This window comes from Martes martes, assembly GCF_963455335.1.
Source record: "Martes martes genome assembly, chromosome: 3".
Taxonomy (NCBI): domain Eukaryota; kingdom Metazoa; phylum Chordata; class Mammalia; order Carnivora; family Mustelidae; genus Martes; species Martes martes.
Window position 1 is genome coordinate 58397135 of NC_137890.1, and position 16939 is coordinate 58414073.

At 34.4% G+C, this 16939-nt stretch overlaps 2 protein-coding genes across 2 annotated transcripts in view; one reads left to right on the top strand and one right to left on the bottom strand.

Moving 5' to 3' along the window:
• Positions 1-16939, top strand: part of RB1 (RB transcriptional corepressor 1) — a 164878-nt gene that overhangs the window by 90745 nt on the left and 57194 nt on the right. The gene's annotated exons all lie outside the window — the stretch shown is intronic.
• LPAR6 (lysophosphatidic acid receptor 6) lies at positions 13302-15072 on the bottom strand. Its single transcript, XM_080799638.1, has one exon. The coding sequence runs from the start codon at positions 14544-14546 to the stop codon at positions 13530-13532; it is 1017 nt and encodes a 338-aa protein (XP_080655764.1). The 5' UTR covers positions 14547-15072; the 3' UTR covers positions 13302-13529.

The following is a 16939-nucleotide window of genomic DNA, read 5'->3' on the forward strand; positions in this document are numbered from 1 at the left end:
TCTCTGCTCTGCGGGGAGCCTGCTTCCTCCTCTCTCTCTCTGCCTGCCTGTCTGCCTACTCATGATCTCTATCAAGTGAATAAATAAAATCTTAAAAAAAAAAAAAGAAATGAGATTTTAATATATATATATATATTTAGAATCCATTATAATTTAGGGTTGATGAAATTAGGTATTTAGATCAACAACCTCAAGGAGATTGAAGGGAGAGATAAAAATGAAGTGAATTTTAAAGCTAGGTTTGTTTTCATAGGCTGAAATGTTAGAACTGAGTTTTCTCTTAGCTTTTAATAAAAGATCCCAGGTATGCCTAAAGTCTTCTGTAAGAATGAAAAAATATAGAGCCTGAACAGGGAAGGTAAGGAAAGGCAATATCACAGAAATAAAATTTCTGATAATATCCTCGTTTTCTATTAGTGGGCTAGTATAGAGAAAATTTAAAAAAAAAATACAGATGTTCAGAAAAGCACACAGAAGAATAAGGATAATAATTTAGTTAATCTGAATGAATTATCCACTGAAAAATGAATAGATGATTATTTTAAAAGATCTGAATATAAACTCAATTTAGTAATATAATTCCATTTCTTCATAATTGTTAAGAATCTATGAGACATTAAAATTTTTTTATATGGTTTCTCATATGTTAAAAAACAATAAATGGGAAACCCAAAGTAACTGAGATGGCTATTATAAATTAGTCCAAGTCTTCTTCTGTACTAAATGCTGAGCTCTGTACCAAACCTGAGCTCTTGATCCAGATCTATTTATGGTTTTAAACATAAAATCTTTTCCTATCTAAACCTTCACTCAGGTGCCTTCTAGTCTTGCATGCCATGTTTGACTATTCTTTTCTCTATGCATTTGCCTTCTTCTTTAATCTTTAGAACACTCTGATATACATGAGTAATTGGTAGTGTTCACTGTGGAGGAGACTTGTCCATTCATGTCTCCCTTTCTCCTCTCCTATTGTCCATATTATATGTTTTCCTTATTCATGAATTGGTACAAGGACTAAAGAAATCCAGGAATGTTAAAAAAAATAAATAAATAAACAACTTAGAAATGTCCCTTAGGTGTAGCTTATAGAAACTTGCTGTAGGAAGCAGTGCTTTTACAAAGCTCATTACCAGCTTAATTCTTTGGAATCTTTCCTGATCATCATACAGACCAGGATCAAAATGATCCTCACTTATGCATGTAACATTGCAATATAGAAATCTCAATAGATAATACTTTTGCATGTGTGCTGTCACAGGCACTGTTAGAAGTATAATATGTTAACTCTTTTACTTTGCAAACTCTGTGAAATGGATGATGTCATTATCACCATTTCACAGGTGAAGAAACTGAAGCACAGAGAAATTGAGAACCTTTTCCTTATAAAGATGTAACTGAACTCCAGCATTGTTAAATGTGCGCAGTGTTTGCTGTTATACTGCAGGTGGAGTTTGTTATATTGCAGGTCCACAAAACTAAGTGACTGGCAGAGCCAGAATTTTAACTCGGGCTATCTGGTTCCAGAGACGGTGTTCTTAATCTCTGTGCTCCCTTATGGTGTATATTAGCTTACTGTTGGATATACTCAGTGTTGTGATTGGTTTTTTTATTCTTGCTTTATTTGTATTTGTATCTTTCTCTCTGTGTGTCACTGTGCTGCAGCAGAAGGAACCTGGGCTTTAAGTTGCCAGATCTGTCAGTTTTCACAGAAGGTAAATAATGCCATCCCTATTTTACAGATAAGAAAAGCTGAGGTTCAGAGAAATTATGTAACTTGCTTTGGTGTGAAATTATGTAACTTGCTTTGGTGTGATTATGAACAAGTCATGTCTCTGTATCTCAGGTTTCCTTGTGTGTAAAATGGGGATAATTGTATTTACCTTTCAGAATTATTGTGAGGAATAAATGAACACTTATGAGAATGGTACATTTTAGAAACAGAATGATTAATTATTAGTTTTCTTCATTTCCTTTCTTCTACTATACAGTGATATCTTAAGAACAGAGAACTGAGAATACAGTTAAACAGTATTGGATCTGTTTATCCTCGCTTACTAGAAGTATGTAGAACTTTTCTCCTGGGGTGTTCCCCTCCCCTGTTGCCTTTTCAAAACGGAAAAAGTTCAGGGGAAAAAGGTGTAACTGAATTCCAGTATTGTTAAATGTAGGCAGTGTTCACTGTTATACTGCAGTTGGAATTTGTTATATTGCTTTAGTTATGAATCATGTCAGTAATTACCTGAGGGCAGTGTTAGTTCATTATTCAAGTACAAACAAGAAGGAAGATAGCAATTGTAGAAGAAAAGCTCAGAAAGAACTTTTGTGCTTATGGACCTGTGGAAATGAAAGCAGTTGTACTCTTGTTCAGAGGGTCTTCTACAAGGTCATGATGTTAGGAAATTTCTTGAATATAATCTTAGAATTTTCAGCTAAACTTGTAGTTATATCCTAACTGTAATAGTGAGGAACAGTTCTGAAATCTGAATGTGAAAGAAACAAAAGTAGAAGTATCTTATGAGATAATCTATTTTAATTAATATAATTTCTAAATTCCTTCAGCAATATGAGAAGCTATTATTATTAATGTGTTTAGTAAAATTTTAGAAACACTCTGGTGCGATCATTCCTAAATCATTTAATTAAGTTCTGTTACTTTTCATAATAAAATAGGACCAACTTTTTGATATTTATCTTTTCTAAATATTTATGACATGTTCTTGAAACTGAATGGTCACAACCTAGTCTGTTTCAAAATGCATGTCAGTGGCCCTTGTGTGTTTGGTTTTATTAATTTACTGATTGGTTCTTTGTATTTTCTACTATTGTCAGAAATAGCCAAATATCAAAAGCATTTATGGTATCTTTCTGTAAGTGTGGACTTAGAACTGACTAGGAAACATAGAATAGGAAACAGCTGCATTTGCTTCTCTTTCAAAAACTTTATATTCTTCTTGCTAAGTTTCAGTGTTTCTTGCCTCTGTTAAAATGTAACATAATCTCTCTTTAAGATTTGATTATACTCCAAAGACTAACAGAAATCTGCCTTGCTATCTTGTATTTAAGTTCATTTCCTTTGTAGAGTTTAATATCGGATCATTTTTATCCTTACTAATAAATTAATAAAAACTTATTTTTATTAATATCTGATAATTATCCTTACTCTATGTTTTTTCATTTTATATTAAGTAACACTAGTTTTTATAACTTAAATTTTGTCATTTTGGTTTTTTCTTTTCAACAGTAAAAATGAGAAAGGTGGAAAAGTAAAATGACTCCTCTCTTACCAATATATGAGTCAGTCCTAAACAAAAATGAACATAGGATTTCCTAATCCAGTACTGAACTCATAAAAATATAAACTTGTTCTTAAAAATATGAATTTTGTATTGTCTTTGTAACAGGCATACTGGAAACTTTCGGTACTATGTACTTTTTTTTTTTTTTTCAATGCTATGTACTTTTAAACCAGGATCTAACTCACATATTTAAACAAGTTCTTCTGAAAATAAACTTTTCCACAGTCCAGTTTCAAGTGAAGAATAAATGGCATGGGTGGATGGAGATTGCCATGATAACGCAAAAATGATATACCTGACCTTTGTGATTATTTCTGGGGAAAGAACAACAAATTTTTCCATAATCTCTTACAGACAAACTATTTATAATTGTCCCTTTCGATTTTTTAAACACATGTCCATCTTTTTCCCTTCTCTTTATATCAAAATTATGTGTGTTTCATTCTAAAAAAGACTTATAAGAGCACAACACAAAATATAGCTATTTTTGCCCAACAGTTTTGAAACCAGTTATGTTGGCCATCAGCAAAAATCACATATGTGACATTTAAGCCAAAAGTATAATTTTTAGTGCTGTTTTAATGTTTATTTTTATTTCAATAAACTGCTTTTCATTATACATAAAATTCTTTCCTCTGGAAAGCCTAAATTTAGTCCAGTATGAATATTTTACACTCATATAATGAAATGAAAGTTCTTTATTTTAAAATAAAGAATTGTAATAAAGTGATTCATAGGTTTTTTTGACCTATTAAAATGTAATCTAACAATAATTGATTAAATAGTTTAAAATGTTAGCATTTTTTAAAGAAAGTAAACTGAAAGTTATGTTGTTCATAATTAATGGATTTGCTTTGTTTTGATGAAAAAGCCCTTTGCATATTATTTTTCAGCAGGAGTAAAAGGGTTTAAGTAGTATAATGTTTTCTTGTTTAATTTATACTGTGCAATCACTTTTATTATTTATTTATATTTCAATTAGTCAACATATAATATACCATCAGTTTCAGATGTAGTGTTCAACAATTCATCAGTTGTGCATAACACCCAGTGCTCATCACATCACGTGTGAAATTGCTTTCAAGAATGAGAATATTTCTCGTTTGAAATAGCAAACTGACCACACACCTTTACCTGATTCCTCACCCCAAACCCCTCCAAAACTTACAGAAAGGAAAAAAAAAAGCACATGTGGGGGTGAAATCCTGCAATACTGAGACAATAAAGTAGAAAAACTATGGAGGGAAGTTGAGCAGTTGATTCAGGTTTGAGGATAAAAAGTAAATGACAGATATATTGAAGGATTGAACAAAGTTGATAAAACCACAGCTCTGAATACACACAGGAAAGGGCTCTGGTGGAAGTGAGAGTCTTAGCCTCCAAGCTCAAAGTAGCAGTTATAGAGAGTAAGGCAGCAATCAGGAGAATTTTTTTTAAAAAGTGCTGTCTGCCAGTAGCTCTCAAACTTGAGCATGCATCAAAATGACCTGAAGGGCTTGTTAAAACACAGGTCACAGATTGCTGGGTGCAACCCCAAATTTTTTGGGTAGTGCCCAAGAATTTATATTTCCAACATGTTTCTAGGCAATGCTGATGTTGCTGCTCTGGCCACTGTATTTCGAGAATGTTGGTCCATGAAACATTTGGACCTGTCCCCCACCTCAGTCCATGCCAGCCTATAAGAATCAGGAAAATGCATATTCCTCTGTACTAATGAATTAGAAAAAGATGCCCCTTTGGATACAGGTACCCCTGATTTGGTATTCAGAATTTATGCTGAAGCCCTGTGCTCTTGTGAAGTGTACAAACTGTACAAGTACATGTCTGACCCCACCCCAACTTTTGTGTATACACACACACACACACACACACACAGTACCTACAGCTTCCTGCTGAGTCTATAAGAGAAGCAGAGCAGAAAAGTAGGTAAATCTATAAATTAGGTAAGTTAGGTAAATTAGATAAATCTATAGACTTCTCTAACAGATTTGAAGAAAAAAATGATATAGGAAGGGTAATTCTGCTTAAGACGAAAATGTATCAAATTACTGTGCTGTGAGGTTATGTTGCCCTAACTTTGGCATTTTTTGGGTAACCTCAGTTAATATCCATCGCCAAAAGAAAGATCAGATTAAAAAAAATAATAACAATAAATTTTCAAAACCAGAAGGTCCAGTGGAAAGGGTTCATAGGTCCAAGTGGGATAAATGAATGTGGACACATCTTGATGAAAAATTCAGAATTCCAACTGTAGTGAGAAAATCATAAAAGCTTCCAGCAAGAAAAAAGTAAGTTATTTACAGTGGAGTAAGATCCAGATCAGCATCAACGTTTTTAGCAGGAGTACTGATATCTGATAACCTAGAATTCTATGTCTAACCTACATGTCAAACCGGAGGGTAAAATGAAACAATTCTCAGACATCTAAGACTCAGAAGGTCTAACTCTTGACTATCCTTTTTGAAATAAAATTACTAGAAAATATGATTTAGCAAAGTAAAAAACAAAACCAAGAAGGGAGAAATTATGAGATCTAAGAATTAAACAGGAGTGCAGAGAGAAAAAAATGGGGAAAATTCTAGGATACAACAGGTCTAGAAAATTGTTGTTCCAAAAAAGAAATCCATAGTTACATAAAGAATGTCTTAAATAACACAGTGGTTTCTTTTAACAACTCTATAACCTCATCTAAAGGTGAGGATTCAATAGTAACGTTTAAGGTAAATCAAGTTTATGGTGATAACTGCAAGAGTTGAATTTTTGTGTCATAGAGTAGTATTAACAAAGGAAACTTTATTCTCTTTCTTGGGCTTTTGAAGAATTAAGTGTACCATACATGATACAAGAGGCAGCCTTTATTTTCTTTACATTTTTGTGTATAAATATAGGACATTTATTAGAACTACACTGACAAATATCCAGAGTAGGTACTATAATAAGTAAATACATATTGGTTATTAAAAATTAACTTTCAGGGGCACCTGGGTGGCTCAGTTAAGTGGCCAGCTCTGATTTTGGCTTAGGTCATGATCACAGTGTCCCGGGAATAAGTCTCATGATGGGGGGCGGGGGAGTCTGTACTTAGTGGGGAGTCTGCTTAAGGATTCCCCCTCTCTCCCTTTCCCTTTGCCCTCCCCCCTGCCATGCTCCCTCTCTCACTATAATAAATAAATCTAACCTATGTTAGATGCTATAAAGAATACAAAGAAGTACAGAATGTAATCCCTTTCCTTAAGGAGCTTGAGGTGTCAGGGAGATTAAAAGATAAGTAACAAAGGCAGAAGAAAAAAATGCCAAATAAGTGATACAGACAATAAGCGTTATCAAAGAAGATTTTGTTTAGCAGTTGAACTGGCCCTTGGAGGATGAAAAGGATTTTATCAGAGAAGAGGGGCACAGTGAGTTTTATTGATTGGGGTAGGGAGTGGGGCAGTTAGTGTGTCATGTGCCTAAATGTCTAGAGTCAATAAAATTCCAGTTAGGAACACAGGGCATGTAGTAGACCATCCAGGAGTGGAGGAATCTTATTTGGGAGAGAGAAGATACACCAAAAAATTGAGAGGTCAGGGCTGTATTTTGGAGAATGCTGAACTTTGAAACTAGACTTTCTCTTTCAAGCAATGGAGAATCTGACAACTTTTAAAACTGGACAGAGGCACCTGGGTGGCTCAGTCCCCTTGGGCCTCCAAATCTTGATTTTAGCTCTGGTTATGATCTCAGGGTTTGTGAAGTCAAGCCCCACTTCATGCTCTGCACTGGACATGAAGACTGATCTGTCCCTCTCCCTTTGCCCCTCACCCCACCTCTCCCTCCCTCTCTAAAAAACAAACAACCCCCCCCTCCAAAAAAACTGGACATTAAGTGATTGGTATTAAGTGGTGATTTAATAGGTAAATCTGGTTGACCTGTCCTGGGTGGTTGAAGGGAACAAAACAGGAAGCAGGCTAAGGGGGTGCCTGGGCGGCTCAGTCGGTTGGGTGTCTGCCTTCTGATTAGTTTGTGACCATGGGATCCTGGGGTTAAGCCCTGTGTGGGGCTTTCTGCTCAGTGGGGATTCTTAGTCTCCCTCTCACTCTGCCTCCGTGTTCTCCTCCTGTCTCTCAAATAAATAAATAAAGTCTTAAAAAAAAAAAAACAAAACGAAGCAGGCCAAGGATGTAATTGTAGTAGTCCCAATATAACATGGTAACAGTGGTGAAAATGATTATTTAAAGGGGGGGGGGCTGGTAGAGAGTAGAGTGGGGGGCGAGGGTGGTACCTGGATGGCTCAGTTGGTTAAGCATCTGACTCTTTGATTTCAGCTCAGGTCATGATCTTGGTGTCCTGAGATCAAGGTGCCCCCCTACCCACTAGAACTCATGTCCATCTTTTAATAGAATTTTAAGGTTCATTCAACAGGTGATTGAGAGATATTACGTGCTGAGTACTAACTATGGATGTAGTTCTAGGTTGGGTTTGTTTTTTTTCTTTCCCATCCTTCTTGGCTTTAGTCTTTTGACTATGTGGAACAAGAAGTAGCACATACAGCTCCCAGGCCAACCACCTGATTCTGTAGTTTTATTGGAACACAGCAACACTCATTCACTTATGTTTTGTTTGTGGTTGCTTTTATGCTATAAGGCAGAGTTGAGAAATAGCAACAGAACCTTATAGCCCATAGGCCTAAGATACTCATTATCTGACCCTTAAAGAAAAGAGTTTTCTGATTTCTGCTGTATAACATTAACATGTTTCCCGGAATCTTACACTCAGATAAGTGTCATAACCTTCCATGTCCTTTCTGTGCTGTTCCTCACCCCTATTACTTGCTTTTTGGTTTATCTTTCTTATATTTCTTTTGATGAAAATAAGCAAATATATGTATGCTGTCTTATTTTGTCTTTTGTTATACCAAAGATAGCATACTATAAGTATCTTACACTACTTTTTGCACTTACCACTTCCTGGAAATCTCGGCATACCGGTTCATAGAGCTCTTTCTCATTCTTTATTACAGCTTCGTGGTACTGCATTGTATATGTGCTGCAATTTATTCTGCCAATCTTCTATGCTTGGACTTCTAGGTAGTTTCCAATATTTACAGTTTCAAATAGTGCTGCACCTTGTACGTGTGTTTTTACATTATTGAAATTATGTCTTCAGGGTACACACCTAGAAGTGAGAGTGCTGGCTTAAAGAGTAAGTGTGTGTGTGTGTGTGTGTGTGTGTGTGTGTGTGTGATATTGCCAAATTCCTGTCCATAAGGGTCATACCATTTTCTGTTCTCATCAGCAGTGTATGAATGTACCAATTTCTTCACAAGGGTTGCTCATTTAATTTTATAAAGTGATGACATTAAAATATTCTTGCCATCTTTCATCAGCATCATTTCAAAAAAGAAAGGCCATTTTATAAGGGAGAAAGAATATAAAATACAGGTTTAGAACAGCTCTTTTAGTTAAAATTGAATAAATATATCTTTCTTATTGTGATAGTTTTCGTTTTGCTGAAGACAAATGCATCTCTACCCTGTAATCAGAGGAAGCTTTTTGAAATGCATATCTTATCGTGTCTCTCCTAACTGGAAATTCTTCAGGGCTTTCCATATCTCCTCAGATCTTAATATGGCTGTACTATGGCCTATAAGTACATGTAAGGTCTCAGCCCTCTATCTCCAGCTACTTTAGCTTTGTTTTAGTTCTTTCAGTATACCAAGGGTCTTTGCATGTGCTGCTTCCCTGACCACCATTAAAGAAATAGACGAGTCAAAAACAAACAAAGAACCCCAAGTTCTTCTCCTGGCTCTACTTTAACTTGTTATGTGACCTTATGCAAGTTACTTAGCCCATTAGTTCTTCAGTTAAGATGAGCTGTAGGCTCTTTTGGTTTTAAATTGTGAATTTACCAGAAGTCATTTTGATGCGTAGGTTAATAGAACTCAGCACATACACCCTATGTCTTTTTTTTTTTTTTTGTAAGATTTTATTTATTTATTTGATGGAGATCGCAGGTGGGCAGAGAAGGAGGCAGAGAGAGAGGAGGAAGCAGGCTCCCCGCTGAGCAGAGAGCCCACTGTGGGGCTCATCCCAGGATCCTGGGATCATGACCCAAGCGAAAGGCAGAGCCTTTAACCTACTGAGCCACCCAGGCGCCCTGTGGCTTTTAACTATAATTTGGCTTTAAGGAACTTGTTTCTCATTCTTACTCTTTACTTAAATTTTAATTATTTTCAAAAATTAGTTGATGAGTTGATGCTATATGAGTAAAGTAAGGTTTGAGTTTGAAGAGTGGTTATTAAGTTCATGAATTAGCTCTGCTTCTGGGGTCTTATGTCTTGGATTCTGCTTTTGCCACTGCTTTCAGCACTTGAATCAAAGTGCGATGAGAGATCATTTTGTATCCTTTTAAGGAGTTACTGGAGTAAATCTTTTTTTTTTTTTTTAAGATTTTATTTATTTATTTGAGAGAGACAGAGAGACAGAGTGAGAGAGCATGAGAGGGGAGGTCAGAGGGAGAAGCAGACTCCCCATGGAGCTGGGAACCTGATGTGGGACTCGATCCCAGGACTCCAGGATCATGACTTGAGCCGAAGGCAGTCACTCAACCAACTGAGCCACCCAGGCACCCTGGAGTAAATCTTTTTTGAGAGCAGGAGGAAGGGGGAAGACTTGATAGAGAAGTTGGCGTGGAGTTAATTTCATACTATTCTATTATCCTGATCAGTTGCCCTGTTTAATTGATAATTCTTTGTATTTTTGTAAAATTGACTGTCAGAAAATGGGTAGCAGACATCAGGTAAAAAGGTTGAAGAAAGACTAAATAGGTAATTAAGAATTTGTGGTTTTAGGAAAGTGTGTATGTTGATTTCTGGAAAATGTTGTAATTAAGTATTGTAGATGATTAAATAGTCTGGTCTGTTTAAAGATGTTTTGTGCCCTTAGCTTTGTCCATTAGTTCCTTTTATTTATTTATTTTTTTAAAGATTTTATTTATTTGACAGGGAGAGATCACAAGTAGGCAGAGAGGCAGGCAGAGAGAGAGGGGGAAGCAGGCTCCCTGCTGAGCAGAGAGCTAGATGAGAGACTCGATCCCAGGACCCTGAAATGATGACCTGAGCTGAAAGCAGAGGCTTAACCCACTGAGCCTCCCAGGCGCCCCCATTAGTTCCTTTTAATTTAGAATTTATTTCTTGGAAATCATGTTATAAATGGATAATTTGATTTCCAGCCCAGCCCAAAAGAGCTTTTTAAAAACATTTTACCTTAGGATTATGTTAAGATTCATCCATTAGTAAGCACTTTTAAAATTCCGTATATATTTATTCACAACTAAGAGCACCAGGTTATCTTCCCTTACTTGTGTCTGGGTTGGATTGACATATAAGTACTAAAAAAATTTGGGTGTTGGAAAGTAGTAAAGATTCTGCTAGACAATAGTAACTTAATATGTTGAGATATATAAGAGATCACTTATCAGGTTCATTCATTAGGGGCCCAAAATTACAGAACCAAAAAACAGTTGCTTTAGATACGAGTCATAAATTAAATGTTTCTCAGTTGGGGATATGAAGTTTTATATGAAGTTTTTGATTATTATAGTTTATATTCCTCAATTGAGTGACTAATCTTTAAATACCAATATCTATAAATTTATACCTCAAATCTACTTTCAGTATTTTGAATGTAGAATATAGTCAAAACTCCTTGATGAAGTAGTGTGTCCAGTTTCTTTAATTTTTTTGTATATATGTTATGTATAGCACATATATTTTCATACATTCTTTTGATAAACTAGTTACTTAATTGTTATTTTCTCAGAAAAGGTCATTTCTGAGTTCAGAACCAGTCATTAGGATCCTAGAGAGTTGTTTTCCATACCTTAAAAATGTTCTCATCTTTTGTTCCTTTGAAGGGCTTTAATGTGGAACAGATCAGTTAAATCTTTTATAAACATGTTAAAAACAGTGGGCATAGTTTTTTGAGAGGGATGGCTTTGTACTATCACTTTTAAGTAAAAGGAGTAAAATTCTCAAGCATTCTCAAGAGGTTTTCTGGGAAAAGAAGACAGAAAATTCTGAGTATGTAATTTACCATAACGTGCAATGCTTACAAAGGAAAATAACTTTAGTACACTCAACTACCTAACTACACTGTCTGTGTAGTTAAGCTTTACCCAGGATTTTGAAGTTCAAGAGAATACTAGTATTTGTTATCTGTTAGCTATTACTTTGTGAAAAATCTTACAAAACTTTTGATTCATCTTTCTGTTGACAGGAGGGCAACAAAAATGTCTCCAGTAATCACAGTAACAACAAATATCTATGACTGTTTTGCTTGTGTTTTAAAGTAATAGCCGTACTTTGAGATCTTGCTCACAGATCTTTAAGCCAGGCAAACTGAAAGAAATCTCAGTTACAAATTCTCAGCCCCTTTTTTTCTACATCATTGAGTTGTTACTTTTCGAAAGTGCTAGGTTTATTTGTTTTCTTAAGAGGGATATCAAATAAAGGTATACTATACGACCAATTGAAGACATTAAGGATTTATTTTGCTTTTGGTTTTATCTAAAGGAAACCATGACTACCTAAAGAAAATTCCCCCTCCCCCATTATTTTATTGAAAATGGATTACTTATCTAACAAATGACTATGATTTGTCTGAAATCATTGTAGCCCAAACCCAGAGAAGAGCAAAAATCAAATTTAAATTAAGAGTAATTGCCCATGGCAACCCTGTTGGGACCCCTCTCACTCTTGAGAGTTTCTTCTGTATCTTCACTTAATAAACTTCTATTGCTTTAAAAAAAAAGAAAAAAAAAGAGTATTTTCCAAAGTTGTGTTCAAGACTTGAAAGATTAGGTGTAAAAATCAAAATACATTGAATGCTGCATTTATTTATGTCATTTTTCTCAAATAAAAAGCATTTTTTTTTAGTTTGGAGAACTGCTTGAATTTGGAAGAAAATATATGTTGGAAAATGAAAAAGTTTAAGTGTAGTTGGTACTTAATATCTACTAAATTATATCTCAAATCAATACCTTATCTGTGTTTAAGAAAATGAAAATGTAGTTGTACTGAATTATTTGGCCCTGTAGTTTTGCTGCTTTTTACATAAGGAACTGTGTTTTTACTTTATAAATTATTTTGTTATACATTAACATTTTGCCTAAGTGGAAATATTTTCAGCTGTTCAATATTTGACTTTAAATGGTCAAAAGAGAAAAGGGTGTGTGTAAACCTGGCGATTCACAGACCTGTACCCCTGGGGCTAGTAATACATTATATGTCAATAAAAAAATAAAACATTAACAAAAAAATGAAAATAAATTTTTAAAAAGAAAAGGGAAGTAATATATTCATTGATCACTTTCTAAGCACCAAGTCTTGTATTTCACTATCTTACTATCTGGTATTTCTGACTTAAGGTGCATATACAGGTTACTTATTGTGACAAAATATACCTTTAAATTGTACCTCCAAGTGGTATTTTTTTTTTAAATGTACCTAGCAAACCAGCATTTTGTTAGCTTCTTCCCTCTCAATTTTGGTGGCATATATTATTTTGAAGTTGAGGGCTATTATATCTAGAAAATATATCAAAATAATAATTTTAAAGCCTACATACTACATGGTTAGGCAGCACATGGTTCTTATGAATTGTCTACAAAGACAAAAGCCTGAATATTATCTGTAACTGCTCAAGATCCCCAAATAGTGTGTTGTTACTCTAGAGAAGAGATTTTAAGCTGTTTTTTTTAAAAGACCCTCCAAAACCACTGATTATTTCAAATTATTCTCCTTTCTCATTTATGTTAGAGTTCAAAAAACATGATTAGTAGTTTCAATTTAGATTGAAATAGAAATTAGATATATGTTGAATAAAAATATTAAGTACGCAAAACGTTTATTTTGTTATAAATCATTTAAAATTGCTAAGAAATTCAACAGTACACATGGTCATCACATGATTTAAGTCATAATCACTTTTAGACTTTGAACAAGTCTTTTAGGGATTTTTTTAATGAAGAGGAAGGTACAGGTCAAATGGCTCAGAAAAATAAAATGGTATGTATACAAGAATAGAATACATTTTAATGCTTAACACTTTGAATACAATTTTTATACTAATAACTTTAAAATGTCCACTTGTTTATTTTCTTTCAGAGGTGGAGAAATAGTTGTCCAAGAAATACTTCTCACAGTTGAAGGAACTTAGAGGTTCCCAGTGTAGTCCCAGTGATTTCATTTCTGGCAGTTTATATTGTAGATTCACTGTCAAATATCTTATTTTTTAAGGTCTGTAGGTTATGTTGAATAAAGTTCTCTGTGCTGTGAACCTCAGAGAATCTCAAGTCACTTCTCCTAGCAGACCAGTTTTTCATTTTTATTGAATTCTGAATCGTTTCCGACGTGAAGTAATAAACTATAGGGTCAAAGCAACAGTTTGAAACAGCAATGCAGAGAGTGATTGGGTACATGGTCCTCACTGCTGCCACCGCTGAGCAATTTACAAATGTTTGTGTTCTCATAAGAGAATATAAAATAAGGTTGATATTGTAAGGTACAAAACAGAAGCAGAATATGACCAAATGTACAAAAATCATTCTTAAAACTTTAGTTTTGTTTATTTTGCTTCTACTTAATGTAACAGGTTTATTTAAAGTTCTTAGCACCACACTAGAACAAGTTACATTTAAAATTAGAGGAATAAAAAATCCCACTATTTCAATGAAAATTACAATCCTTGAGAGATACGTTTTCCATGTGGCTTCTGGAAATTTTTCAAAGCAAAATTGAGAGTGGGTGGATGGAAAAAAAACTGCTGGTGCACTTCCTCCTATCACAGTTAGCCATACAGCAATGCACACGAGTTTTGCGTTTCGTTTGGTTCTTAAAGTCTTTGACTTAAATGGGTGGACAATTGCCAGAAACCGATCCACACTAATACAGGTTAAGAACAAAATGCTTCCATACATGTTGGTATAAAACAGCATCACTGAAATTTTACAAAGTACATCTCCAAATGGCCAGTTCTGTGTTGCAAAGTAAAAAATCCTAAAGGGTAAAGTAAAAACGAAAAGCAAATCTGACATTGCCAAGTTAATCATGTATGTTGTGGTTTCATTTCGCACTTTGAGGGTGCAGATGAAAATGTATATGGCAACACAGTTGGATATTAACCCAAGCACAAACACCATACTAAACATGCACCCATACAAAGTGTACTTAAAGGAGTCATCATAGGAGCAATTGGAGCTGTTATTGCTTACCATTATAAAGGCACGTCCAATTTACAGAATTCAAGTCCTTTGGTCAGCTGCAGTCTTCTTTGGTATTCAGATTGTGATCACTTTATAACCTCCAAAGTATGTGCAAATTCTTTGTATTTTTAGATGGTTTTATAAATATTTCCTTTTTCTTTGAAATCTCAGTAAGAAACATGAAATTCGTTGCTGTAAAGTTTCCACTTGGTTCTTCAACAGGAAGATATTCTCATTTTCTAATCCAGAAAATCCATGAATCCAGGGTTTAGGTAACCGACGAACAACTTTTGAGAAAAATGTAGTCAGTGAAGCCAATCTGTTGGATTATAAATTTAAAGAAAAGCTGTGTTCTGAGATGGGAATAAAGCTACTGATCTGGTAAACTTGTATTTCAGTAGTCAAGATGAATATTCCCAAAATTAAAGTTTCTTTACGCTCCAGAATATTTAAGATGAAGGTGGCAGTCTTTTTTTGCTTTCAGTGCAGAGTTTCAGAGACTTAAACATTTCCAGTTTGGTCTCACTTCTTGTTCCTTTTAAATGAAGTTTTCCTTGTTGGTATTCCTGCAGTGGATTCCAGATGCTGGTAAGCAGGAGAGTCTTTAAAAGTTTCCGAAATAAATTCCTAAGCGTGTTAGCTCTTGCTGAATCGAAGCCTTTTCCTCCGTTGCCAGATGTATTGTGAGATGGGCTTTCTCTGAAGTGGAAAAGAAAGGCTTGCTAGATTTGTAGTATGACATCACAGGAAGAAGAGGCTGGGCTTGGACAAAGAAAGGTTTCAGCCCCATTTGTTTACTGTGCCTTTAATCTGATAATGTGTCTTCTGGGAGTATACCTAGGAGGCTTGCAAATGGTCCCTGGCTCTGGAGCTAAGGCTCTGCCCTTTAACTCTTTTTATGCAGAATTGCTTCTGGGATTTTGGCCACCTTCTTTCCTTTCTTTTATTTCTTTCTATTTGGTAATAAGAAATCAGTATTAAGCCTATTTTCTCTTATTTGATTGCTTTTGTGTTTGGAATATGACTTTTTAAATTTCTTTTTTAAAAGAAATAAAATGGGTATGAGTGTTTATTTATAAATTGAAATTGTGACATCTTAATATAGCATTGAAAAAAACTGTTTAATGACTTATGAAAAAGAGAAATTTAATCTTTAGGCGTAAAAGATACTTGACTGACCCGTGGTAATTTTGCCACTTCTGGCTTCTGTTTGCCATAATTGCTCCTCAAGAATTAATTGGTATGATTGTGAATGGCCCCAATCCTGCATCTCTTCTGTTTTTGATAAGCAGTTTTCTAACATTCTTTCCTCTTTCCTTTAAAATTGAGTTAATATTTTAGAGCACTTTGACTTTTAAATAACTCACTTTCACCAAAGACTCTGCCTGCCTCTCTGCCTACTTGTGATCTCTGTCAAATAAATAAATAAAATCTTAAAAAAAAAAAAAAGAATAAATTCAAGAATGTTCATGTTTGGCGTGGTATTTATCTTACGCACAGGACTAAATTGCATCTTCTTAAACGAACAATTTATTTCCCTAAATCGATTGAAATAAGTTTTGGAGAATAAAAGTTATACTACTTGGCTAAATTTTAGGATCATTATTTTATTTTCATTACCCTGAGCCTGTCTCTTACCCTCTTAATATGACATTAACTGTGTATGGCTCCGATTTTGTCTTCATTTAAAAGCTCCTGTGAGTTGTTTCTGAATATATTTATATCTAAGGGATACTCATTTTTTTTTAAAGTCCAAAGAACTTGGAAGAATAAAGTATGTATAGGATGGAGATAATTGAATATGGATGTTTTTTCCTCCAGGATTGAAGATACCACAACCTCTGGACACATACATGTTTTTCTTGCTCTAAACTACCATTTTTCAGAAAAGGATAGATCCAGTTACTGTTCCCTGTTGCCGTTCTCTGGTTTCATTCAGTTTGGGCCAAAACTTGGTCTTTCGAAGTATCTGTTAGGAAGATTTAGGGAATTAAAGAGTGATTTGTTTTTTCTTCCTAAATTACCTAATTTAAAAGTAATATGTTGCAGTAATATGTTTTATGCTGACTTTATACCTTTTTAATTATAAAACTAAGTTTAGCAACTTCTGTTGTTTGTTGATGAATCCTGCCTGAATTATATTCTGTGTTCTTTTTTTATTGTTTTAACTGGGAAATTTATAGTCAAGTGACACCAAAAATGAGTATTATTTATAACCAATAAACTTAAACATTAAAGAGCTGAATTCTTTGTGTATCCCACTGGTGTGAAAAAGCGGTAGTGTTCATATTAGAAGGCAGGTGAATAGTAATGAAATAAGAAGTAGTGAATAAGCTTGTATTCTTACTGAGAAAAAATTTCTATTATAGTTTCTTAGTAATCTATTAAATTGATAAGCTTTTTGG

Excerpts from the sequence above, each read along its gene's own strand:
- LPAR6 (XM_080799638.1), bottom strand. The coding sequence starts at position 14,546 with ATGGTAAGCAATAACAGCTCCAATTGCTCCTATGATGACTCCTTTAAG.